This window comes from Pagrus pagrus (genome assembly GCF_965226575.1).
Source record: "Pagrus pagrus genome assembly, chromosome: 6".
Lineage (NCBI taxonomy): Eukaryota > Metazoa > Chordata > Actinopteri > Spariformes > Sparidae > Pagrus > Pagrus pagrus.
The window spans coordinates 33,653,124-33,679,067 of record NC_140190.1 but is presented as its reverse complement, the minus strand read 5'-3'; the positions used below and the strand labels follow the sequence as shown (position 1 = coordinate 33,679,067).

At 39.0% G+C, this 25,944-nt stretch overlaps 1 protein-coding gene across 12 annotated transcripts in view; it reads right to left on the bottom strand.

Moving 5' to 3' along the window:
* ptprfa (protein tyrosine phosphatase receptor type Fa) overlaps positions 1-25,944 on the bottom strand; it is a 541,915-nt gene that overhangs the window by 245,069 nt on the left and 270,902 nt on the right. For all 12 annotated transcript variants that reach the window (XM_084354897.1, XM_084354905.1, XM_084354902.1 and 9 more), the window contains 2 exons: positions 24,303-24,420; positions 1,966-2,547 (listed from right to left, as the gene is read on the bottom strand). In XM_084354897.1, coding sequence (XP_084211023.1) covers positions 1,966-2,547; positions 24,303-24,420 — 700 coding nt within the window. The remainder of the gene's footprint in view (positions 1-1,965; positions 2,548-24,302; positions 24,421-25,944) is intronic.

Here is a 25,944-nt window from a genome sequence, read left to right as displayed (position 1 = left end):
TGTAATATCATTAGGTCTGTCAAAGTTCACACCATAATAACGCGTTACTGCAAATTCCTCTTAACGGCGTAAATTTTTTTGACACGCAATTAAAGGATAACTACCGTTTTTTACAACCTGGACCTTATTTCTGGCAAAATATATGGTCATTTACTCACCCAGATAACTTTGGTGTCATTCGGCGTCGTTCGGACGAAATTAGATCCAGTGTAGCGGCGATATATCCATATAATGGGAGAGACGGGGCAGCGACACACAGCCTCTATATAACGCATTATCTGCCACTAAACTATTTCATTTCATCAATATTTTGTTATGAAATGCTAGCGCTATTAGCCTCTGAGTCCGGGCTCGTCTATTGTCAACATCCGGGGTCTGTAGGCTGATCTACTACCTCTGACCTGGAAGATGTCGTCTCTGAGCTGCGCGCGCACCCGCGACAGCGCGGCTTGTTTACCTGTAGCTGCTACTGCTAGTTTGACCCCGGATGTTGATAACGGACGAGCCCGGACTCAGAGGCTAATAGCGCTAGCATTTCATAACAAAATATTGATGAAATTAACTAGTTTCGTGGCAGATAATGCGTTATATAGAGGCTGTGTGTCGCTGCCCCGTCTCTCCCATTATATGGATATATCGCCGCTACACTGGATCTAATTTCGTCCGAACGATGCCGAATGACACCAAAGTTATCTGGGTGAGTAAATGATCATATATTTTGCCAGAAATAAGGTCCAGGTTGTAAAAAACGGTAGTTATCCTTTAACACATGCACGTTATGACCCTCAGCCCGCTGCGTAGTTTAGGAAATCAGGAAGCGATCCAGCAGTAACGTTGTAGATGGCAAGCAGAAACAAACCTCCTTGAGCAGAAATAGATAAAGAAAAGGGTATTTTGAATGGCAAGTTCAGCTTGAAAGCCTCGCCAGATGGTTCTCTCCACAAGAAAAAAGTTATTTGCATTTACTGTTGATGTGAACTGACTTACCACTAGAGTTCCTCTAGTCTTAAATACCAATTGCTGGCCAAGCATGCAGCTGATGCAGAGAGACCTCCTCCCCCTTGCCGAAGACAGACCATTCTGGATAGTTTGCAACAGAGACGCCTGACTAACTCTACAGGAAACAAACTCTCAAGAGTGATAGATAAATGGGTGGCTAACATCGTTTAGTTAACTTTTACTTAGTGTAAAGCTGGACACTACATTGTGTTAATATTACCAAGGAATGTTACATTCAGGTCAGTGTGCCCATCTGTTGTTGCTTGTTGGGCTTGAGTTTGCCATGTTATGGTTTCAGCATATTTTTTGAGCATGAAGTACATTTGAGGTTATTCTGTAGAATATTCTGGACAGTATCTGTCATTGTTTTGGATTGTTGCAATAATAAAAAACTTCCTTTTCCATAAAGCAAGCATATTTGTCCACTCCAATGTTGAGTATTAAAAACTTGAAAAATATCCCTCCCTACATTTAGAACAGCTAAAAAAAATGTGCGATTAATTTGCAAATGGCCACGAGTTAATAATGGATGATCATGCAATTTTTTGCAATTAAATATTTTAATCGATTGACAGCCCTAAATATTATATTTGGGATATTTTTATTAATATTTTGTAGTCTCTCCCCCGTTTCACTTGTTGGTGCTTTTACAGGGGATGGGAGGAGCTCATGTCATTACTGAAACTTACTCAATAACATCTGCTGAACCTGTACCCCTGTAATTACGTATTCAGACTCTCTTTCACATTGAGCCGAGCTGTGCCTCTGGTCATCACAGTTGCAAAAATATATCACGCATTTGCTTCTGAGCCTACAGATTTTATTTTTGTTTGTGTTTGCACATTATTCTAAGGAAAATAGAGCTTTCAGTGTTCAAATCATGGGGTCATGTTTGGGTTGCTGTGGTCAGATGAAGCTACAGGTGGCTGTCTACAAGCACAATGCAGTGCTGATAAATCGCCTCACCTGGCATAGAGGTGGACATCGTTCTGCTCTGGATGCTGGGGCTGATGGGTCCTCCCCCCTTGCTGGTGAAAGCTTGAACTCTGATGTCATAGGTTGTGTCAGGCTGCAAACCTTGAATAGTCATCTGTGTTTCTGTTGTACTGTTAGTATTGTTGTGCTGACTGTTGATATCTCGATACACCACCACATACTTGACAATCTTCCCGTTCCTCTCAGCCAAAGAAGGGGGGTCCCAGGCCAGCCTAGTGGAGGTGGCAGTCAGGCCTACCACACTCAGATTCTGGGGGTAGCTGCCAGGAATGTCTTCAGGGGTGCTGATCTCCTTCACATACTCCTCCCCATTGCCTGCTCGGTTTTTGGCGCATAGCTTAAAGATATAGGTAGCTCCCTTGTGGAGACCTGTGACTGTGAAATGGTCATCTGTTTGTCTGAAGTCTTTGATCATGAAAGCTTCATCCTCTGCTCTCTTGTACTGCAGCTGGTATCCCACATGCTCCCCCGCCATCTCCTTAGGGGGCTGCCACTGGATCAGAGCAGTGTTTCCTATGGTGGTGCTGATCATCATAGTGGGCTTGCCAGGCACTAGAAGATAGGAAACACCCTTACATTCCTAAATCTTGATTACTTGAAAACTCCTGTATGACCAAACTTATGAAACACTCAAAAACTCTCAACGCATTAATATCCTTGCTATACAGCTATTGTTACCATGTTAACATTTTCACCACTTTCTAATCCAGTTTTTTCCATTAATTAACGAGACTCTAGCGCCCCGCACATTCAAACTATACGGACCAGACAACATATGATTAAGATGATACATTGATACATTTGACTATATAAATATGCTAAATTTTCTTCTGGGGGAACATGCACTGGATCCCCTAGTGCATGGTCCATCTACCATAGTCTCACAGATTCCTGTAGGAAACACTGCTAATAGTAGTACTTTCTTAGTTGGGTGGATAAAATGGGAGCTATTTTCAGAAGATCTCATAATAAAGGTAAGGTTATAGTATTGGCTGCATACTTTGCACTCACTTTTGCTGAGATCTCTCAATGTGGGGATATCTTTAAAAATAGGTCAGATGTGGCTACAAGCTTGACCAGTCATTAAGGTCACCAACATAATTTGGCCAGATTAGCTACCACTTTATTTGTAGATGAAACTGAAACTAAACGCACCGATATTTGCCTTGAACAATCTCTTATTTAACAGCATATTAAAAAAACTTAATATTGTGTGACCTATATAATACATTGCCACTGTCAGATTCACTGAGTGTTTAGTGATGTGCAGCATTTTTTTCTCTCACAGCACAAGCTTCACCTCAGCATTCCGGTGATGTCTACCTGAAAAAAATACATGTGAACATTTCTCTGCGCTAGGCATGGGCCGGTTACTGGTTTCAAGGTATACCACGGTATGAAAAAGTCAAGGTTTCAAAACCACTAAAATTTTCCGTCATACCGAGCGTTTTTTTTTTGGTTTGTTTTTTAATGTGACGTCTCGTCAGAGAGTAAGTAGAGGTCCCTCACGCCACGTGCAGCTGCAGCGTGAAGTGCCCTCCCCCCCGAGCACCTGCGACTGCTGTGAGTGACAAACAGGCAGCTCTGCAGGCAGTATGATAGCTGAAGGAGGCGAGCCCCCGAACTTTTCCCCCGTCTAAAAGGACCAAGTCGGCTGTATGGGAATACTTTGTCTACCGTAAAAAGCCAGATGGCCATGGCTCGGAGGAAGAAGGTCGCCCGTGCAAAACGTGCTTGCGAACAGTGGCAGCCCGGGGAGGCAATACATCGCATATGATAGCGCATCTACGGGAGCACCACCCGTCGCTGTATGCTAAATTCAAGGTAAAGTTAATGTTGTCTTGAAATGAACAAGCATATCAGCGTGACATTAGTGAAATGAGCTTGTTACTGAGGCAGATGGTAGTTACCATATCTTATCTTTTCTATATCTCTGATAGTAACTTTTTTTTTTTTTTACTGAGGCTAACTAGCATGCTAAGATAGATCCATCTTAACATGCTAGTCATCAATCTTTATTGCTAAGATGGATAACACCAGCTAGTTTCTCTAACATGAGGTGAAGAAGAGAAGCACATGTGTAATGTTTTTTCCTTTTTTTGTTTTTAAATACAGACATTCAAAATACACATTTTAGAGCTGTAATCATAATACTGTGAAACCGTGATATTTTTGCCTAAGGTTAGTTTAGTTTAGTTTGGTTTTTAGTTTATTTCGAACATGTGCGAGTGCGAAAAGAAAAAGAAAATAAATAGATTAAATAAACAAATACATAAATCATTTAGCACCTTATAATGTAATAATTTCCTGATAATGTAATAACGCCTGAAAATGTAATAAAATTTGCACTCAACTCGATTGAAAATGTAATAAAACCCAATAATGTAATAACTTCACCAATAATGTAATAAAATAATCTGACTGATATTGTAATAACATTTTTACCAATAATGTAATACCTTATTACATTATTGGGAATTTATTACATTTTCAGGAGTTTTTTTTCTTCTTCAAAACTGATAATGTAATACTTGACAGATAATGTAATATATATGTTCATTTTCAGTCCAGAGTTCTACATTTTGTGTTTTGAGAATCTAAGAATGTTATATACACTGGATTTGAAACAACAGAATAACTATTGGGTTAAATTGCAGACCTTGAGTACCATACAGCCATATGCATACGTGCAAATACTCAGTAAGACCAGGATGTTGTTGCATGTCCCTGAGTGGGTGATGGACTTACCTCCTTGGGAGCCCAGAACTCAAGCTCAGATATAAGCTTCTGAGTAGCACTGGAGACCCCAGGTAACTCTTCCCTAAAGGTACCTCTTCACTTCAAATATTTCCAACAAATCACTACCTCATGAAAACAACCACAAACCAAAACCAAAGCAACTTTCAGTAACACTTCATTTGAAGAGAGTTTACATAAGCATTCATAACATCTGCATAAACATTACATGACATCCGGCATAAACATAGGCCTACAAATCCACTCATAAATGGTTATTAAATCAATTTCAATGTCAAATTGACATCTCTATGTCAAGTGACATAGTGGCCAGTTGACATACTGTCATATTGGTATACTGTATGAGATTTACTTGTATAAATAAAGAATAAATACAATTAAAAGAATGAAAATATATATAATTGTTTGTTTCCGCCTGTGCCTCTTCTCAGCACTGCGCAATTGAAGAGTAAAAAACAAGCGTCGCCGGGAAAGACTCAATAATGAGATGAGAGAAGACCCAACGACTGCCAACAAAAAGAAAGAGACTCCGAGGAGATTGCTTATGTTAATAAAAGAGTCTCATATTAATGTGGATGAAACTACGACAGTATCTGTTCGTCTTCGAACCTCCGACTTTCATTCTTGATTAATGAAAACATTCTTGGCAAATGTTTTTCACTTTAGTCCGTCTTGCGTCGGTCCAAGAATTTTACCGTATGCACAGAGGCTCATGGGAAATGTAGTGTGAAAACACTTCGCTTTCAGAAACTCCTCATAGTCACTTTAAAAGAAAAAACAGTCCTGTTTAAATAACGGGTTCATTGCAACAGGTGATTCACATGCTCCAAGCCCGCTGTGTATATTAAATGTGGCGACCGGCTCTGCACCGCTTCACCACTTCGCAGAAAACTTAAACTCTGCCTGCGTTCTGGGTTAAAGCAGATTATCCTGAGATGGCCACAAAAGCACTGAAAACCTGCTTCCATTACAAACATATTATCTTTGTGAAGCGAGGAGATTTCCGAGGTGACGGCAGCAAAAACGAGATTACAGAGAGTATATTACGGTTAGTTGTAACAAAGATGTATTTATTGAATTAAAAATGTTAACAGAAAACCATGTGACCGTCTGCAATCGTTTTTATATTATATGTGTAATGTAAACAGGTAAATGTATGTTAGTCTTTTTTAAAACAACTTTTTCACTTGAAAAAAAAATTGTCCACCTGTGAACGGTCCACAGTGAAAAAATGCTGGGGAACCCCTGTCTTAAGCTATTTAGAGAAGTAGCCAAGCCTTGGCTAAAGTGTCGAGAAGTTAGCATCAGTAAGAACTAGCATGTAGCCACATGGACAATAAAAACTAGTCTAAAGCCTACAGTACACTATTCTACCATTATCAAACTTTTTCTGGTATCCTACAGAAATCTGAAGGTATTGATGCTGAAACGTTGCATACTCACCAAGTGTTCACATAAAAGGAGATATGTCTTTATTGGCCGGTCATCAGAGAGACACTGATCGTGTTCTACCTTGCAGGGCCTGCAAGGTAGAATACGATCTAGAACACGATCTAGAACACGACTAGAGGGCCTAGTGGCAGCACATCTGCTGGTAAGTGACATTACCAGCAGATGACATTGCAGAAATGACGTCACTTCAATAAAACAGGATTTAAATGGTTGTAATACCTTTAGACAATTACTTTCACCAAATTTGAATTGTACTATCATAGAAACATCATACAACTTCAAACCCTGTATAAACCCCAAAAAGGATGCCAGTTGTCATCAAGTTTTGTCATTTTGATGCTGACATTTTTGTTAACCTTTATTTATACGGGTAAATCTCATAATATACTATCAGTATGACAGTATGTCAGCTGACCACTATGCCACTTGACATAGAGTAAGATGTCCATTTGACATTGAAAGTGATTTAATAAACCATTTGAAAGTGGATATGTGGGCCTATGTTTGTGTCAGGTGTCATGTAATGTGTATGTAGGTGTTACAGTATGAATGCTTATGTATACCCTCTTCAAATGAAGTGTTACTGAAAGTTATTTTGTTGGTTTGTGGTTGTTTTCATGAGGTAGTGATTTGTTGGAAATCTGTGAAGTGAAGAGGTACATCTAGGGAAGCAATAGTCATTCTGTTGTTTCAAATCCAGTGTATATAACATTCTTAGATTCTCAAAACACAAAATGTAGAACTCTGGACTGAAAATGAACATATATATTACATTATCTGTCAAGTATTACATTATCAGTTTTGAAGAAAAAAAAAAACTCCTGAAAATGTAATAAATTCCCAATAATGTAATAAGGTATTACATTATTGGTAAAAATGTTATTACAATATCAGTCAGATTATTTTATTACATTATTGGTGAAGTTATTACATTATTGGGTTTTATTACATTTTCAATCGAGTTAAGTGCAAATTTTATTACATTTTCAGGCGTTATTACATTATCAGGAAATTATTACATTATAGGGTGCTACAACACCCAATTGTTAAAGCCCTTCCCTTCTTCCCTGTACCTCGTGAAAACCATGTGTTTGTACCGCTTTTTAAACTGGATCATGCTTGGACATTGCTTGAGCCCCACACCCAGTCTGTTCCACAGCCTCACTCCACAAACTGAAAGACAAAAACTTTTTAATGTTGTACGTGCCCGCTGATGTTTTAAATTGAACTCACCCCTCAGATTATAACCCCCATCTCTGTAAAAAAACTGTTTTTGAATATTTCCAGGAAGTAGATTGTTTATTGCTTTGTTCATGATTTGTGCTGTTTGGAAATGAACCAGGTCAGTGAATTTTAATGTTTTTGATTTTAAGAATAGTGAATTTGTGTGGTCTCTATAACCAGTATTATGAATTATTCTTATGGCTTTTTTCTGCAGTATGGATAGAGATTGTATTGTACATTTATAAGTATTGCCCCAAACCTCTGCACAGTATTGTAAATATGGTAAAATCAGTGAACAGTAGAGAATGTGGAGTGATTTGTGGTCCAGAATGTGTTTTGCTTTGCTCAGAACTGAAATGCTTCTTGACAGTTTGCTTTGTACATGTTTTATATGAGACTTCCAGTTTATTTTATCATCAGTTGTTATCCCAATAAACTTGTTTTCATATACTCTTTCAACGTCCACCCCATCTACTTGTAACTGTATTTGTGTATTCTTATTGCAATTGCCAAATAACATGAATTTGGTTTTACTTAAGTTTAACGATAAATTGTTTCTGTCGAACCACATTTTCAGTTTGCACATGTCAGTGGTGATCCTCCCCATTATTTCATGTAAATCCCCCCCAGAACAAAAAATACTAGTGTCATCTGCAAATAACACTAATTTTAATGTTCTTGAAACTTTGCATATGTCATTTATGTAAAGTATAAATAGTTTTTGACCTAATACTGACCCCTGTGGGACGCCACAAGCAATGTCCAAGCATGACGATGAATGTTCCCCCAACTTCACAAATCGTTTTCTGTTACTTAAGTAACTTATTTTTTCCCCCTTTTCTTTCTTTTTTTTTAACACATATCTGTATTTATTTTTTAGTCTTTACACAATTTCCCTCCCTCCCCCCAACCCTGAACTGGAGCCATCAGTTAAACAGCAAGAAAAATGACATTTCCTTTGAAAAATGAAAAACAGAAACACAAAAACAATATACAGTACACCTGCCTGTCTTCTAGTTAAAATTTTTACATAATCAATTGAAATAAATAGGCAAAAGTGAGAGAGAAAGATGGAAAAATGAAAAAAATAATAAAAATAAAAAAATAGAGAGAAACTACGACGGAGTATTAGGGCCACATTGAGGGGGGAAAAAAATCACAAACTTCGAGAATAAAGTCTTAATTTATGAGAATAAAGTAGTAATTTATGAGAATAAAGACGTAATTTATGAGAATAAAGTAATAATTTATGAGAATAAAGTCATAATTTATTAGAATAAAGTCATAATATTACGAGAATAAAGTCGTAATTTATGAGAATAAAGTCGTAATTTACGAGAATAAAGTCATAATATTATGAGAATAAAGTCGTAATTTATGAGAATAAAGTCAGAAAAAAGTCGAAGTACTTAAAACGGAAGTAGGTCGATTGAATGGTTGTGACAAACAGGTGATCAGATTGTTTACAGAAGTATGTTGATCTTGACAGGTTGCTTATTGTTTACAGAAACATGTATTGATGTGTTTGCATCAAACCAAAGTTTTTATTGTTTACAGAAAATGTATTGATCTGTTGTGATCAAAGCAAGGTTATTATTGTTTACAGAACATATGTGTTGATCATTTGTGATCAAGTTGTCATGGATTACAAAAGTAAGCCAAAGACATTGGATTTCTTGAGGTCACTTGCAGATCTTTGTATGAAGAGATTTTATTCGGACTGTTTACTTACTTGTGAAGTTATTAAAAGATATGTCTCTGGAAAAGATGCATTTTCTTGCATTGTCTTTTTAAAGTCCTAATACTTATGATGATATGATGCTGATGTGCCAAAAGATTAAGTATCTCCTTGTTTGTGAAACCTATCCTAAAGTACAACTCCACAAAATCCTCCACGGCCCTCATTTTACCAACTGTCTTCCTCTAAAACAACAGGTTAGGATATTATGACTTTATTCTCATAAATTACGACTTTATTCTCGTAATATTATGACTTTATTCTCGTAATATTATGACTTTATTCTCGTAAATTACGACTTTATTCTCATAAATTACTACTTTATTCTCATAAATTACGACTTTATTCTCATAAATTACGACTTTATTCTCGTAATATTATGACTTTATTCTCGTAATATTATGACTTTATTCTCGTAAATTACGACTTTATTCTCATAAATTACTACTTTATTCTCATAAATTACGACTTTATTCTCATAAATTACGACTTTATTCTCGAAGTTTGTGATTTTTTTTTTCCCCTCAATGTGGCCCTAATACTCCGTCGTAAGAAACATACATGCAGTATATTCAAAATATATCTATACATGTGTTTTTTTTGTGTTTTTTTTTAGGAAAAGGATACTATTTCTGTGTGTAACATTAAAAAGACAACAAAAGCGTATAATAATACAAAACCAACATAAATAAAATTAAATTAAAATTAAAAGGGTATCGTCTTACTTGAAAGGAGTACAATTTAAGGAGTTAGTAAGTCAGGTCTTGATTCCAAAAATATGATAAATGAGTTCCATATGTCATGAAAAATGTGGCTTTTTTGTTTGATTATATATGTGAGTCTTTCCATCGCTAAGCAAGAAGAAAGTTAATTAATCCACATATTCAAAGAAGGACAATGAACACTTTTCCAGTGTCTGGCTATAAGACGTTTCGCATGTAATAAACAAAGGTTTAGCAGCTTATTCTCGTGTGTTTTCAGGGCCAGTGTTTTGGGTCTCAGGCCGAGGATACAGATCTCCGGGCACATAGGGATTTTTTTATGTATAATGGTGGAGATTGTGTCAGTTATTTTTTTCCAAAATTCTTGTAAGTGTTTGCACTTCCAAATACAGTGAAATAGGGTTCCCTTCTTTGTTCTGCATTTTATACAATTATCAGGGATATTAGAATTAAATTTATTTAGTTTTTCAGGAGTTATATACGTTCTCATAAGCCAATTGTATTGGATCAATTTCAATCTGCTATTAATAAATCTGCTGTGTTTGTGCTTGATAACAAGCTTTTTCCCAATCGTCTTCAGTGATATCGCTTTAAAGATCCTCTATCCATGCCCTTCTTTTGTGATCTGAAGATTCCAAAGAAGTCTCTGATAATGTCTTGTATTGAGTTGAGATCTTACCTTTAGCATATGGGTCTGATGTTACCAACTTTTCAATAATACTTAGGGGAGGACATTGATATGATTGCAACCTTGAGCGAATAAAACTCTGTATTTGAAAGTATTTAAACATATGAGTTTGAGGGATCCCAAATTTTTCTTTAAGATTGTCGAAGGACATGAGGGTGTTATCTGAATAAAGATTTACTATCTTCTTTAGACCCAACTGTGCCCAGAGTCTGAATCCAAGATCCGATTTACCTGGTGTAAATAATGAATTGCCCCAGATAGGCGCAAATGGTGATAATCCTGATGGCATTTTGAACATTTCCTGTGATTCATGCCAGGCTATGATTGTGGATTTAACAAATGGGTTAGTTGTGTTTTGCTTAAGTCTTTTGAGAGAGTCAGAATAAAGATAAGTATCTAATGTTAGTCCCCTGGCACACTTTTCTTCTATTTGGATCCACGGTAAATTGGGAGCATTAAAAAAAATCAAAAAAAGGCTGATCTAAGCTGAGCTGCCCTAAAATACCATAAAAGATTGGGTAGCTGGAGCCCTCCTCTTTCATATGGCAGATATAGTAGTGTTAAGCGAAGTCTTGATTGCCTTTTGTTCCAAATGAATTTTGTAAACACTTTCTTCATATTGGAAAAAAATGTTGGTGGGGGTGTAAGGGGGATCGATTGGAATAAATATAAGAATTTAGGGAGGATATTCATTTTAATAATATTGATTCTGCCAATTATTGTAAGGGGAAGGTTCATCCATCTATCTAAGCTGTCATTCACCTGAGCAACAATGGGGTCGTAATTGCATGGGATCATATTTTTAATTTGAGGTGTGATGATTATTCCTAAATATTTGAACCCATCTCTAGCTATTGTGAACGGATGTTGAAATGCTGGATTAATCCTATCTTGCCTGTTGAGAAAAAGTATTGACGATTTTGCCTGATTGACTTTATAGCCTGAGAATGATCCGAATTGATCAATTAGATTAAGCAAGACAGGTATTGTGTTTTTCAGGTCTGAAAGATATAATAATATATCATCTGCAAATAAAGAGATCTGGGGCCTCATGTATCAATGTTGCGTACGCACAAAAAAGTGGCGTACGTCATTTTCCACGCCAACGTTCAGATGTATCAAAAGTGAAATGACCGTGGAAATGTGCGGTGCCCCACGCCAGCTTCATGGCTGGCGTATGCACGTTTCTACAGCTATTGTTCCTTTGGCGACACTCTGAGGTGATGCTGGGAAACTGTTAATTATGTGAAAACAATTTGTCCTCAGAGTAATGTGCACATCAGAGACACGGACAATTAACACACACGTGTTTGCAATCATATGGATCATAAATCATAAATCATAAAAACATGCGCAAAGTGATGAAGAAATGCCATTAACAACGGCAGCCTTGGCCTTGTTAGAAGATATCGCAAATGGTAATATCAGACGTGAGAGGGTGTTTAGAGAACGGGAAGATCTGTTGGCAAATGACGACAACTGGCTCATGAGTCGTTTTAGGTTGCCGAGGCCAGTGTTACTGGAGCTGTGCGCAGAGCTGCGGCCGACCCTAGAACGAAACACAGCCAGGAGCCAGGGGTTGTCCGTGCCCACACAGGTGCTGACCACTCTGGGGTTTCTGGCAACAGGAGTCTTCCAGAGGGAGCTGGCCGACCGGTCAGGAGTGTGCCAGTCCACTCTGAGCCGAGCCATGCCAGCTGTGTGGGACGGGATCATAAGAATGTCATCCTGGTACATCAAAGTCCCATACAATGCTGTTGAATAGGCCAACATTAAAGCGCAATTTGCAGCAAGAGCCGGTTTCCCTAATGTAATCGGAGCTATTGACTGCACACATAAAAGCGCCATCACAGGATGAATTAGTTTTCGTCAACAGGAAACATTTTCATTCAATTAATGTTCAAATAATATGTGATGCGCAAATGCAGCTCACCAACATCGTGGCAAGGTGGCCTGGTTCAACATGACTCGTTCATTCTTACCAATAGCATGGTTGGTAACAGGCTGGAGGCTGGCACGGTGCGCGATGGGTGGCTTCTCGGTGAGTAAATAATGTATCCGTTTAATTGCGCCCCGAATGTAAACCAGCACAATGCCCATTTGGGCACGTGCATTCAAATATGTGCATTTGTTTTTCCCCGGTGAAAATAGAGCGGTAGAGCTATCTGAGAAGCCCTTTATTGTCTCCTTGTGTTCAGGATTTGTGTCATTAAACGCGTGCGTAAAGTTGGAGATGTCACACTGCAGTAGCCACGGCCACGTCATTAATATAAGTGTGATCCGTCTCGTCAATCCTTGTAATGAAGTTGTTTTGTCCTTCTGTTTGTTTCCCACTAACGGTGGCACTTATATATATTATTTCTTTTGAAAAAAGTAATAGTGATTCAATCAAGTGGTGCATGAACGACGGAAACTAAATCTATTTCACATGTTATTGGGCAGAAATCCTCCGCTTCACCTCCACCTCCACGTCGGACCATTTTTTATTTTTTATTTTAATGAGTGTGCGCTGCTCCGACCCCACAGCGTTCACTGCCTCACACACACGCTCCCACTCACATTTCTTTTTTTTTCTTTCTTTTGCTCATGGTGTAAATCTGATGGTGCAGCGAGGGGAATCCCCGGTGCAGGCCCTATTTAAAATAATTTGCATATTTAAATGAGGGCGTGGACAGGGAGGAGTTTAGCACGTCTACATGTGCGCTCAATTCCACGTTGATTGAGATGGACAAAGGGAAAGTGCTTGGATCGATGCGTACGCACACTTTGATACATCTGATTTTTTTTGTGCGTACGACAGTTTCTGGATTCTAGCGTACGCCATGTTTCAGTAGGAAATCCACGCAAGTCTTAGTACATGAGGCCCCAGGTGTTCTATTTCTGAAATATGGATTCCCTTTATCCCTGAGTGATCTCTGATTGCTATTGCCAGGGGTTCAAGAGTCATCACAAACAGCAAAGGGGAGAGCGGGCAACCCTGATGAGTGCCTCTCGACAGATCAAAGGATTTTGAGGTTAAATTATTTGTAATCACTTCAGCTGATGGTTCACAATAGAGTATTCTAATCCACTGACAAAATTTAGGACCGCATCCAAATCAACAGAGTACATCAAATAAGTAAGGCCACTCGACTCTGTCGAATGCCTTTTCGGCATCTAGTGACAGTATAGTCACGTGTCTTTAGCATCTTTTTTTTCATGGATAATGTTTAGTACACGCCTAATATTATGAAACGCCTGTCTGTTTTTCACAAATCCATTTTGGTCATTATGAATAATCGATGGTAGGTGAGTTTCTAATCTTAATGCCAGTACTTTTGCCAAGATTTTAGCATCTGTGTTAATTAAGGATACCAATCTGTATGACTCACATTTATCATGTGGTTTGCCTGGTTTAGGTATTAGTGTTATCAGCGCCTTTCTTAGTGATGGGGGGAGGATACCAGATTCCAGGGATTCCTCATACATATTCATAAGGGGATGTACTATTTTTTCTTTGAAGGCTTTAAATATATCAATGGGGAGACCATCAGGTCCAGCTGTTTTCCCATTTTTCATTGTATCAATAGCTTTCAGTAATTCTTCAATAGAAAATGGGGAATCTAGGTGTTGTTTAGCTTCATTAGAGAAGTTAGGAATTTGGAGGCCATCTAGGAATATGGTTTGCTGACTACTTATCCCAGCAGATTCTGCTTTGTATAAAGAGCGATAGAAATTGGCAAAAGTTACATTAATTTCTGATGGGTCTGATGTTAGAGTCCCTGAGGTTGTTAAAATATTATTAATGGCCTTACTAGATTGTAGTTTCTTGATTTGCCAAGCCAACAACTTGCCAGATTTTTCCCCCTGTTCATAAAATGTTTGTTGTAGACGAATTAAGCTATTTTCTGCTTTTGCAAGTGAAAGTTCATTATATTGTGCTCTTAGCAGAAGCAACTCCTGTTGATAGAGTTCTATGTTTGTTTTATTTTCATACATTTCCTCCATTTTTCAAATTTTGTCGTTGAGAGATTGTAGTTTTAAATTGACTTTGTTAGTAATAGAGCTTGTATAGCTAATCATTTGTCCTTTGTCCTTAAATAGGCTTTAAAGGCCTCCCATCTTATAGATGCCGTCGTTTCATTTGTGTTTGAGAATTCATCAATGCTGTTTCCAACAAACTTCATGAATTTTGTGTCGTGCAGCCATTTTGGTTGTAGCCTCCATTTATGAGGACCTCTAATGAATTTGGACATGTTATATATTAATTTAACTTGGCCGTGATCTGAAATTACAATGGATTTGTAAGTAACATTATGTATCTGTGAGAATAAATGATTTTAAATTAAAGTAATCTATTCGTGAATAAGAATTTGTTGATGAGGAAAAATTCTGAAAATTCTGATTTATCTGGGTATTTTCTCCTCCATGGATCACACAAGTCCAGGTCTTGCCTGAAATTATGTAATATTTTCCTGCTTTGTGCATGAGTATTATCAGTACCTTTAAGTCTGTCGAGATTTGTCGCCAGGGTTGTGTTGAAGTCCCCTCCAATAAGAAGATGGCCCTACATCTGAGCTAGAAGTAAAAATAGCTCCTCAAAAAATTTGGGGTTATCAGAGTTTGGTCCATACAAATTTACAAGATTTATATTTACATCAAAAAGCATTCCTTGAAGTATTAAATGTCTGCCTGCCTTATCAGGTGTAACCTTTGAAACTTTGAATGGGACAGATTTGTGAATAAATATTAGCACCCCTCTTGCGTTACATGCATATGATGAGGCATAAACTTGACCTGGCCATCTTCTACAAATTTTCAATAGGTCATTATTCAATAGGTGGGTTTCTTGTAGAAACACAATAGATGATTTAAGTTGCTTAATTCTATGCATAACCTGTTTCAGTTTTGATAATTTACCTAACCCCCTTACGTTCCATGATATGAATGTTATTTGAGACTCATTCATCTTGTAATATTAAGGTGCATTTCCTCAAATGTAAGACCATACCAAACACACCTAAACAAAAATATAATTGCGAGTGCGCCAACTAACCTAACAGCGCTCTCCTCGCATCACAGCCCTTCAAAATAAAAGTTGGACTAATTCCCTCAGTGATTTTCTTACACACAACACTGTAAGATATTCCAACTAAACCTGAGCATATATAGCAAAACATAAAGCTTTTCAGGAGAGGTCTGTCAGTGTTATGTTAAAGCCAAAACATTTCCTGATTAACTTGAAAGATAATTGCTGACCTTAAATTGTTTTCCATTAATTAACAGGGATTTACATGAGAGTCCTTTAGTTAAATCCTACTACTGTATTATCATTCCACCGTTTTATCCGTTTGACTCGATGGATGAAAGTAGTTTCTCCACATCCTTGGGAGAATCACAGGTCTTCGTCTGGCCCTCAAGTATGACAGTCAGCTTAGCTGGGTATCTGAGCCTGTAGTCAATGTTCAGCGCCTGTAAACGTTTCTTCACCCCGTCGAACTGTCTCTGCTGCTTGCGCACATCCATGGAGAAGTCCGTGAAAAACATCACTTAGTGTTATTGGTATGTCACTGCCTTCATCTTTCTCGCCGCCTCCATTACTCTTTGCCGGTCGCAAAAGTTCAGAAACTTCATGATCAGCACACGGGGGCATCTATGCTCCGCCGCCGGGGGTCTGCCGATGCGGTGCGCCTGTTCAATTACCACTGGGCTCGGCAGCGATGCTCCAAACACCTCACATAGCCATTTTTCCAAAAATTTCACCGCATCTGCCCCTTCTGCTCTTTCAGGCAGGTTAACCAGTCGTAGATTGTTTCTCCTGTGGCGGTTTTCCAGGTCGTCCATTCTGGAACTGAGCAACTCTATTTGGTTCACGTGTGTTTGCACTGTATTTTGCAGCACATCCACATTATCCTCTGTCGTGCTTATGCGTTACTCAGCTTCTGATAGCCTACAGTAGGTACTACTTCAAAGTGGCCATTTCACTCGCGGGGAGCGAGATTCACGCAACGCGTGAAATGTCAGTGACAACTGTAGCCACTAGGTGGAAGCATAGTACTGAATTGCAGCTGAAACGATTTTCGGACAATTCCACATTTGACCACAATGTAGCTGCAATGGAGAGTGGCGCTGTTTTAGGCTACAGGTAGAGTGAATGGAGAGGGGGACTGCTAAACCGTATCAGATTGATTCAGACTGATTGTTTCACAGCGGTGGGACACCTCAATTATCTGGGTGACCTTGGATAATCACTTGTGCTTTCTTTGTTTTACAGTAGAGCTAAACTACATTAGTCGTTTTTTAAGGAACATTTGTTTACTGGTAAAATTGCCGACCTGAATTATTGTCCCAGTCCGCCCCCGTGAGCCTATATCACGGCCTGACTGGATGTTGCTTAAATATAAGAATAGCCTATAATAATATCTGATACCCTAAAGACATCTGAGGTTGTAATTTCGCTCGCTCGCTCGCTGCAGCCACGGCTAATAAGCGGAGGCAGAAACAATTACGCACAGCCTACAGAAGTTTCAACGTCCATACAAGCATTTAAGAAATGATTCTTATCAGTTCCATAATTCAGAGAGGATTTTTACTCAACGAAAAAATGTATAAAGATCAGTTCTTAGGTTGAAGACACGACAGCAGCACGTATGTCCAGACGCTGATGTGTGTTATGACTGATGTATAGCTCCCCTGGTAGAGCAGCTCCCTCAGAAAGCAGAATCTGCCGCTAGTGTGAGTTCGAATCTCAGTTTAGGCTGTAACTTTAGTTAATGTGTTTTCTTTTCTCATCATCATCATTATGATCACATATAGCTCCAAGTTTGAGCAAATAAATGAGCAAATGAGCATTAATTCTCCGCCGGGCCGCGGCACCAGCTTTCCTGCTTGTGTACATAAAATACATTAAATTCTGACACCACAACTGTAGCGTACCGAATATCAATAGATGATAACCAGAAAAAAAACGTTCTATTGATCTGATTCACCGGCTTCATGGACGTCTGAACTATTTTCTGAGAGGGGGGGCGGGGGAAGCACGCACTTTTATCAATGATTAAGCATTTGATTTGAAGTTATTTTATAATGGCGTGCAGTTATAAGAGAACTAGATGGATGAACACGGCATCTTTATTGTTAAGAAAATGAAACTCCAGGAAGCTCCCCACTGCGTAAAAACGCAGCGCAGCCAGGAGCTGCACCTCCGGGCTGAGGGCAAAATTGCAGCGGGTTGCTCTCTGGATGTGTGGAGACAGAGTGATCAGCCGTTGGATCTCCGCACGGGGCAGCCGGTACTTTGCCTGGACAGCCCGGTCTGACAGCACGTCCAGTGGGGAGAAGTGCTGATGCACGTATGCATTTATGTAAACTGTCTGGCTTCGCGCACGGCAACGCTGTTGGTTCGCAGCGAGAATGTGCTGTATTGCAGCCATGGTTTCTCACACGCGCGGACTTTGGCAACGCATTTATATAGAGTAGCAGGTGAAGCCTCTCTGGATGAGGTTCAGCTGAGTTTAATACATCTGTTTCCTTGATATCTGTGAAATGCCACAGGGTTGTTGTATTTTTATGTGTAGTACTATAAACTCATATGCAGATGTGTGTGGAAAACTTAAACGTGTAATTCAATAACAAGGTTTTTTCTTCTTCTAGCCTACTATTAGCCATGTTTCTTGCGCCAGTGGTCCGCAGCTATGAGCGCATTTCAACATTGAGCATTGTTTTATTATTTCGAAAAGTGGAGAATGTAAATTTCCCTGACGCGGCTTGATCACTGAGCATTTGGTCGCTAAGAAGGCTGTTAAGAGTGGGTCAGCTCGATCTTACATTTCCTTCATAGTGAAAGATCTTCTTAAGCTAAGAGCGACTCTGGGAAACACATCCTTCTTTCACAGCGTTCTTAAGAGCACTCCTAAGAAGATCTTAGCACTTAAGAGCTTCTTAACGAATCTGGGAAACACGGCCATTGGCAGGGCCAGACACAGCTTAATGAGCTTCTCCACCTCCGAATGCAGGATGGACACATCCTGGATGGTGCTTACTTCTCGTCCCCTACGCACATTCCTCAGTATGGGGGAATGCAAATGTTAAGGCATCTGGAACAAGTTCGCTTAACTGGAAAGACCACATCCATCCCCCACACTTTTGAAAAGCTTGCTATGCCAGCGCCCCCACCCCCACCCCCGCGCGCTGAGGACAGCAAAGAGGTCTGCAACAAATACATTGATCACTTGGCCAAGGGATCTCCTCCTGCAGGGAGACTGCTTCAGGGACTCAGTCCGCTTTAAATAACCTTCTGTATATCCGACTACTGTGAAGCTGCTGATTATGTATTTTAATAAAGCTAGAGAAAACTGTCTGACATGACATGGCGTCGTTCTTCTTTCTATAAGCCTGTTGTAGAAAATATAAGGAATAGAAAGCACAAATATTTGTGTTAAATTCTGACACCACAACTGAAAGAAAGAAAGCCGGTCATAGACGTCAGAACTCACGCACCCCATCAGCCTCCCTACCCACGGGAAGATACGAGAAGTAAGCACCATCCAGGATGTGCATATGGACCTGGTGCGCTCCGAGGCGGAGCGGCGTTTTGATCAGGAAGGACTCCGCATAGCTGCAGGGCGAGAGCAGGCAGTTCTTGAGGCGGCTCAGGGGAAACGAGTGGATGTGGGTTCCTCAGAACTGACCCCCTTTCCACGAGAGAGGTGGAGAAGCTCATTAAGCTGTGCCTGGCCCTGCCAATATCTGTCGCGGCATCCGAGCGCTCTTTCTCAGCCTTGCGCAGGCTGAAAACCTGGCTGCGCACCATGACGCAGGAGAGACTAACACATTTGACCGTTATGAACGTTCACAGTGACCTTATGGATGAAAGCGATGTCTCCACCCTGCTTAAAATCTTCATCAGTAGGTCAACTGAGAGAAGGTCCACTTTTGGATATGCATGAAAGCCCTGAGTCAGGAGCGCAGACTTTTCTTTTTTTCATTCAAGGGTACAAATAATGCTGTTATGTTCCTTAAATGGCTTGATTTAGTGATCAAAGTTTCATTTTTTAACAATAAAGATGCCGTGTTCATCCATCTAGTTCTGTTATAACTGCACGCCATTATAAAATAACTTCAAATCAAATCCTTAATCATTGATAAAAGTGCGTGCTTCCCCCCCCCCCCCCCCCCCCCTCTCAGAAAATAGTTCCGACGTCCATGAAGCCGGTGAATCAGATCAATAGAACGTTTTTTTTCTGGTTATCATCTATTGATATTCGGTACGCTACAGTTGTGGTGTCAGAATTTAATGTATTTTATGTACACAAGCAGGAAAGCTGGTGCCGCGGCCGGCGGAGAATTAATGCCCATTTGCTCATTTATTTGCGCAAACTTGGAGCCATATGTGATCATAATGATGATGAGAAAAGAAAACACATTAACTAAAGTTACAGCCTAAACTGAGATACGAACTCATACTAGCAGAAGATTCTGCTTACTGAGGGAGCTGCTCTACCAGGGGAGCTATACGTCAGTCACAGTATTTTCACGTGTCGTATTTATCACCGACCCGCTGCCCCAGCTGACACATCAGCGTCTGGACATATAGTGCTGCTGTCGTGTCTTCAACCTAAAAACTGATCTTTATACACTTTTTCGTTGAGTAAAAATCCTCGCTGAATTATGGAACTGATAAGAATCATTTCTTAAATGCTTGTATGGACGTTGAAACTTCTGTAGGCTGTGCGTAATTTAAAAGGCTTCATAGTGAAAAAAATCATTCATCTCATCCACCATCAACATCATCAACAACTCACTAAGTTTGTCCTTGCTAGAGGGACCCTGTAGCGACAGGCTGAAGGAAGGAGTTGGAATGAGGTGTGGAGTGGGTGAGGTATTATTAGCTACATTCTTGTATTTAAGCAACAACGAACAGAAACATAAATCAGGCAACTCTGTCCATTCCCGTTCATAGTCACTGCTCCCTGCTGCTGCATGTTGTCGTCCTCCTGCTCACAGATGCCACCTGGTGGTTGTTTGGGCACATTGCCGCTTCTCATGAAAACACAATTGATCCGCCACTAAAAAGGTGCGTGATTCTCGCGTGATTCACGCGAGAATCACGCGTGAACTCGGCCACAACGAAGTAGTACCTACTGTACCTCCAAACTCGTGGAAGTCCTTCTTGATGTCATGGATAGCGGACAAAACTCCGTCAAATTTCGACGAGAACATATTTTTCATGTCTGAAATAGCTCTTATCACCTCATCTCCTTCGTCTTCAGAATTAGCATTTGCTGTGGCTCCTGCCATCGGCTGCAACATGTTAGCTTCTCCAGACTCTTCTTCTTGATTATCTGGCAGTTTTTCCTCTGGTAGTTACTTTTCTTTTCCCCATTCACACCGTCTTTTGGCTCCGTATATTGTTTATGCAAGTTGTGTAAGAGTTTGAGGAGTTAAATACAGGATTTGGGCTGTTTGCTGAGAGAGCTCCTTCTAACACGTCCTACTTGCTCGCCGCCATGTTGGATCTCTCTTAAATAACTTCTCATCCAATGCAATACTAACCCCCTGATCCCGTACCGTTCAAGTTTATTGATTAATATGTTATGATTAATTGTATCAAAAGCTTTTTTGAGATCTATGAATACTCCAACTGAATGCAGTTTGTGATCTATAGCGTTTGTGATCTCCTCAATTGATTCTGTTAATGCCAGTGATGTTGAGCTGTTTGCTCTAAATCCGTATTGACTATCGGAAAGTAATTTATGTTTATGAATTTGTCTAACCTGTTATTGAATAGTTTTTCTAGAATTTTTGAGAATTGTGGAAGTAAAGAAACTGGCCTGTAATTTGTGAAGTGGTGTCTATCCCCAGTTTTATACAGCAGCACAACTTTAGCTATTTTCATGTTGTTAGGAAATTTTCCGGTTTGGAATGATAAGTTACAGATGTATGTAAGTGGTTCAGAAATCCCCTCAATGACATTTTTTACAACTTTCATATCAATTTCATTTGAATCAGTAGATGTTTTGTATTTACATTTATTTACCATATCTATTATTTCTTTTTCTTCCACTGCTGTAAGGAACATTGAACTGGGATTTCTCACTATAAGGTTATCATTCCAATTCTCAGATAACAATGGATCTGGAATTTTACTTGCCAGGTTTGGTCCAACATTTACAAAAAAATGATTAAAACTGTTATCATTCACCACATCATCCATATTGTCCTTTTTAATGTTATTATGAATAAAATATTGAGGGTAGCTCTGTTGTTTAGCACTATTTTTAATAATACTATTTAATATGTCCCATATTCCTGCTTTTGTTATAATATAATATTTTACTATAGTATTCTTTCCTACATACCCTTATAATATTGGTTAACTTGTTTTTATAGTTTTTATATTTCTTTTCTGCTTCTTTAGTCCTTTGTTTTATGAATTCTCTATATAGTGTATTTTTCTTTTTACAGGCATTTTCTAATCCCTTCGTGAACCATGGTCAATCTTTGTATTTTTGTTTTCTGTAGTATCGTTTTATTGGACAATTTTTATCATATAATGATGTGAATGTTCTTAAAAAGGTTTCGTATGTACTATCAATATCACTTTCATTATATACCTTTTCCCAATTTTGTGCCAGTAAATCATTCTTAAATATACTCATAGTTTCCTCTGTCCTCACACGTCTGTATTTTAGTTTTTCCTCTGGCTGATTTCTCTGGCAATTGCTGTTGTAAACTGTAAACACCGGTAGGTGGTCACTGATGTCGTTAATTAATAGTCCGCTCATTGTAATATTTTCAATATCATTGGTAAATATGTTATTGATTAAAGTGGCACAATGGGATGTGATTCTACTAGGTCTGGTGATTTTTGGATATAAACTCATGCTGTACATTGTATTGATAAAGTCGTCAGCCATTTTGTGCTTATTTGGGTTGAGCAAATCAATATTGAAGTCACCACATATAAAAACAAGGTTTTGATTAGTTTCTGAAAACGTTTCCCCTATCTAGTCCTTGAATGCTTCAATACTAGAGCCCGGTGCTCTGTATATACAGCTGATTATTACATTTTTGTTTTTTTCTTCACATATTTTAATTGTTATACATTCTAATAAGTTATCAATGACAGTTGTCATATTTTCTACTACTTTATAATTCAAGTTATTATCCACATACACAGCCACTCCTCCTCCTCCTTATCATACCGTCAGAATCTCATACCGGCCCATGCCTACTCTGCGCTGGTCAATTCAGCACCTCCTACAGTCGTGATCAAAAGTTTACATAAACTTGTAAAGAACATGTATGTCATGGCAGTCTTGAGTTCCAATGGTTTCTACTCTCATTTTTCTGTAATGGAATGAGTGGAACACATACCATACAAGATTTTATGATGGTTTATTATAGGTGTCCTGAAAATGTAACAAAATCTGCTGGGTCAAAAATATACATACGGCAATGTGAACAATTAGTTTCGGTGATTAAAGAAAGTTGTGTGAATCAAATTTGCTTTGTTGCATGGCCTCTTAACTTCTTCTGAGCGATTATGATTAATAACGGCTGATGATTTTTCTGGGCCCATTTTAATATGGCTTGTTTCATACACCCACTCGACTCAGCCAGAAACACTACAATGGGAAAGTCTAAGGAGCTCAGCATTAATCTGAAAGAGCACACAATTGATTTGAACAAGTCAGGAAAGTCACTTGGAGCCATTTCAAAGCAGTTACAGGTCCAAAGACCAACTGTACAAACAACTGTTTGTAAGTATAAAGTTAATGGCACAGTTGTGTCACTGTCACAGTCAGGAAGAAAATGCAAACTATTACCTGCTGCTGAGAGAAAATTGGTCAAGATGGTCAAGAGTCGACCAAGAACCACCAAAAAGCAAGTCTGCAATGAATTTGAAGCTGCTGGAAGACAGGTGTCACTGTCTACAGTCAAGCAGGTTTTGCATCGCCATGCGCTGAGAGGCTTCCATGCAAAAAAAGAAGCCCTTACTTCAGACGCAACACCTTAAAGTTCAACGGAGGTTTGCAAAGGAATAGACAAAATGTTCTGCACCAGGAGATCACAGTGTTTGCGTTTTGTGTTTTAATGCAGTTTAAATTTAGGCTTACACTAAATACGGCTATTTAAAAAAAATGTCCCACAGTCGATTTTATGGATGGAATTCTGAAACATGGACAATTAATAATTAATGGACAAATTGGCCATAAAAAAAAAAAGGTCTAGCTTAAAACTATGCTTGAATGGATGCTTCCTTAATGGATCAATTGCTGCTGCTGAGAATGCAGAGGTAGAGAAGGTGGGGCTGGATGGGGGCGAAGGGAGAGGCGAGGTGCAGTCTGTTTTGGTCTAATATGCTGGTGCAAAACTGCAACCACTAGTGATGCTCAATTTGGTATTTGGGACCTTTAAGATTTTGGAATATGCTGGCAAGCAATGTCCTGGCAATAAAGACATCAAACGTTTGCTAACATTAGCCAACAGAAGCTTTATAAACTGAGCAAGGCTGTGTTTATTGCTTTTGAGTTCACCTTTAATTTGCTTTCATGTGCTATTCCCTCTTTCAAAATAAAGCCTAAAATTAAAATAGCCTCATTACATCTGACCACTGAATGCATTATTTTCGTATTACATTGGAGATGGATGACACTGTCATTTTACATAATAAGGAAACACATTTCTTAAATGTGTTGCCTAACAGGTAGATGCAACACATGTTAATATATATAACACACACCTGCTCCCGTGGTGGTGACCGCCCTGGCCTTGCTGCGAGCTCCATCACCCTTGGTGGTGTACGCAGCCATAGTCACAGAGTAGGTCGTCTCTGGGAGCAGACCTGTTAAAATGGCATCCTGCGTGGTAGAGAAATACACAGAAGAAGAAAGAGGGACGGAGAGAGGAAGGAGGGAGGGATGGAAAGAGAGACAAAATAGAGAAATTAAGAAATAGTGAAAGAGAAAGGAAAAGACAGAGAGAAATGTGCAACAATGTTCAGGTTGAGACAACGGCCTCAGTGAATTGATGCGCTGTCAGCCAGGTTAATGCCTCAGGCACAGGCACAAGTCAAGTGTACACAATAATGCACAACATTTTCAACAATCCCAAGGCTTTTAAATTACTGCTTCAAGTAAGAAGTAAAGTGACAAAAGCTCTAAAGGGAGTTTAAATGGTTCCTCTTCTGCTAATTTAAAAACATATAGAGAGAAGAAATAAGTTGGAGCCTAAAGAGATATTTCCCTCTTTCCTCTCTGCTCTGCAGAGCAAAGGTTAAAGATAACAAAGAAATGTGTCTCATGAAACTACTGAACTCTTTAAGTCTTATTATTTTAATCTGCTGGTATTGATTTTTACTTTTGTTGCCAAAGACATTCATGCATTTGGAAAGAAAAATATATATATAGTTACGCTGTCATCAGTATTTTTTTTTAATGCCTGTCAGTGGGGATAAATTCTAAAGGCCTGAACAGATTAAATATTTTACATTAAGATAGGAAATATCCCCCTGTAAGAAAAGAGAGTCTGGTTTAACAGGAGCCAATCAATTGGCAGTGACCTCCGGTGTGTCAAACATGCACAAATGGTGCAGTCAACCCTCATCGCCAGCAGGGGGGTTCCACTAATGTTGGCAACAACTCTGCGACAAAAACTCATTAGCTGTTAACATACTGTGCTCATTCATCCCCACTGACATAATCACTAAAGGGGGGGGGGGGGGGGACACTTCTGACAGTTACATCAGTGAATGTTGGACAAGTTTCAACCACTATCACATTAAGGTTGTCAGGGGTCCTCAGCGGTTACCAGCACCAGTGGTGAAGGGGACCCTATTGTAACTGTTCACATTTATATTAGTTGATCCCTCAAGATAAAAAGTTATTAAAAATTATTTTGATAATGTACCAAAACAGGAAGTCTTGGCATATCTTGCTTTCCCTTGCATAATATTTACAACATGTTTTATTTCATTGAGTTTTTAATCTCCTTTCATCAGAATCTTTGACAATACATCAGAAACCAGGAGAATGTTGCAGGATTTTTTTCAGAATCTTAACAAAAATAGTTGAATTCTTGTGAAGTTTTTAGATGCCTGTAATCAAGGTAAATGTGTTTTGGCCTATAACTCCAACCTGGTCACCCCATCTTCAAATACTTCACACGCCTCCTTGCGCTGAATTAAAATGAATTAGATTAAAGGCCACGCCTATTTCAACCTGAATTGTCTTTTTCCAAAATTACAATATATGCAAAACCTACTCTTTCAAATTTGTCCTAGGCGGTGAGTCCGGTCTGCATGAAACACTGCATATAGAATGTATGGACGCTAGGGCATTAATGACTTCAGTTTTTTGTCGTTTGATGACATCATCACATTGACA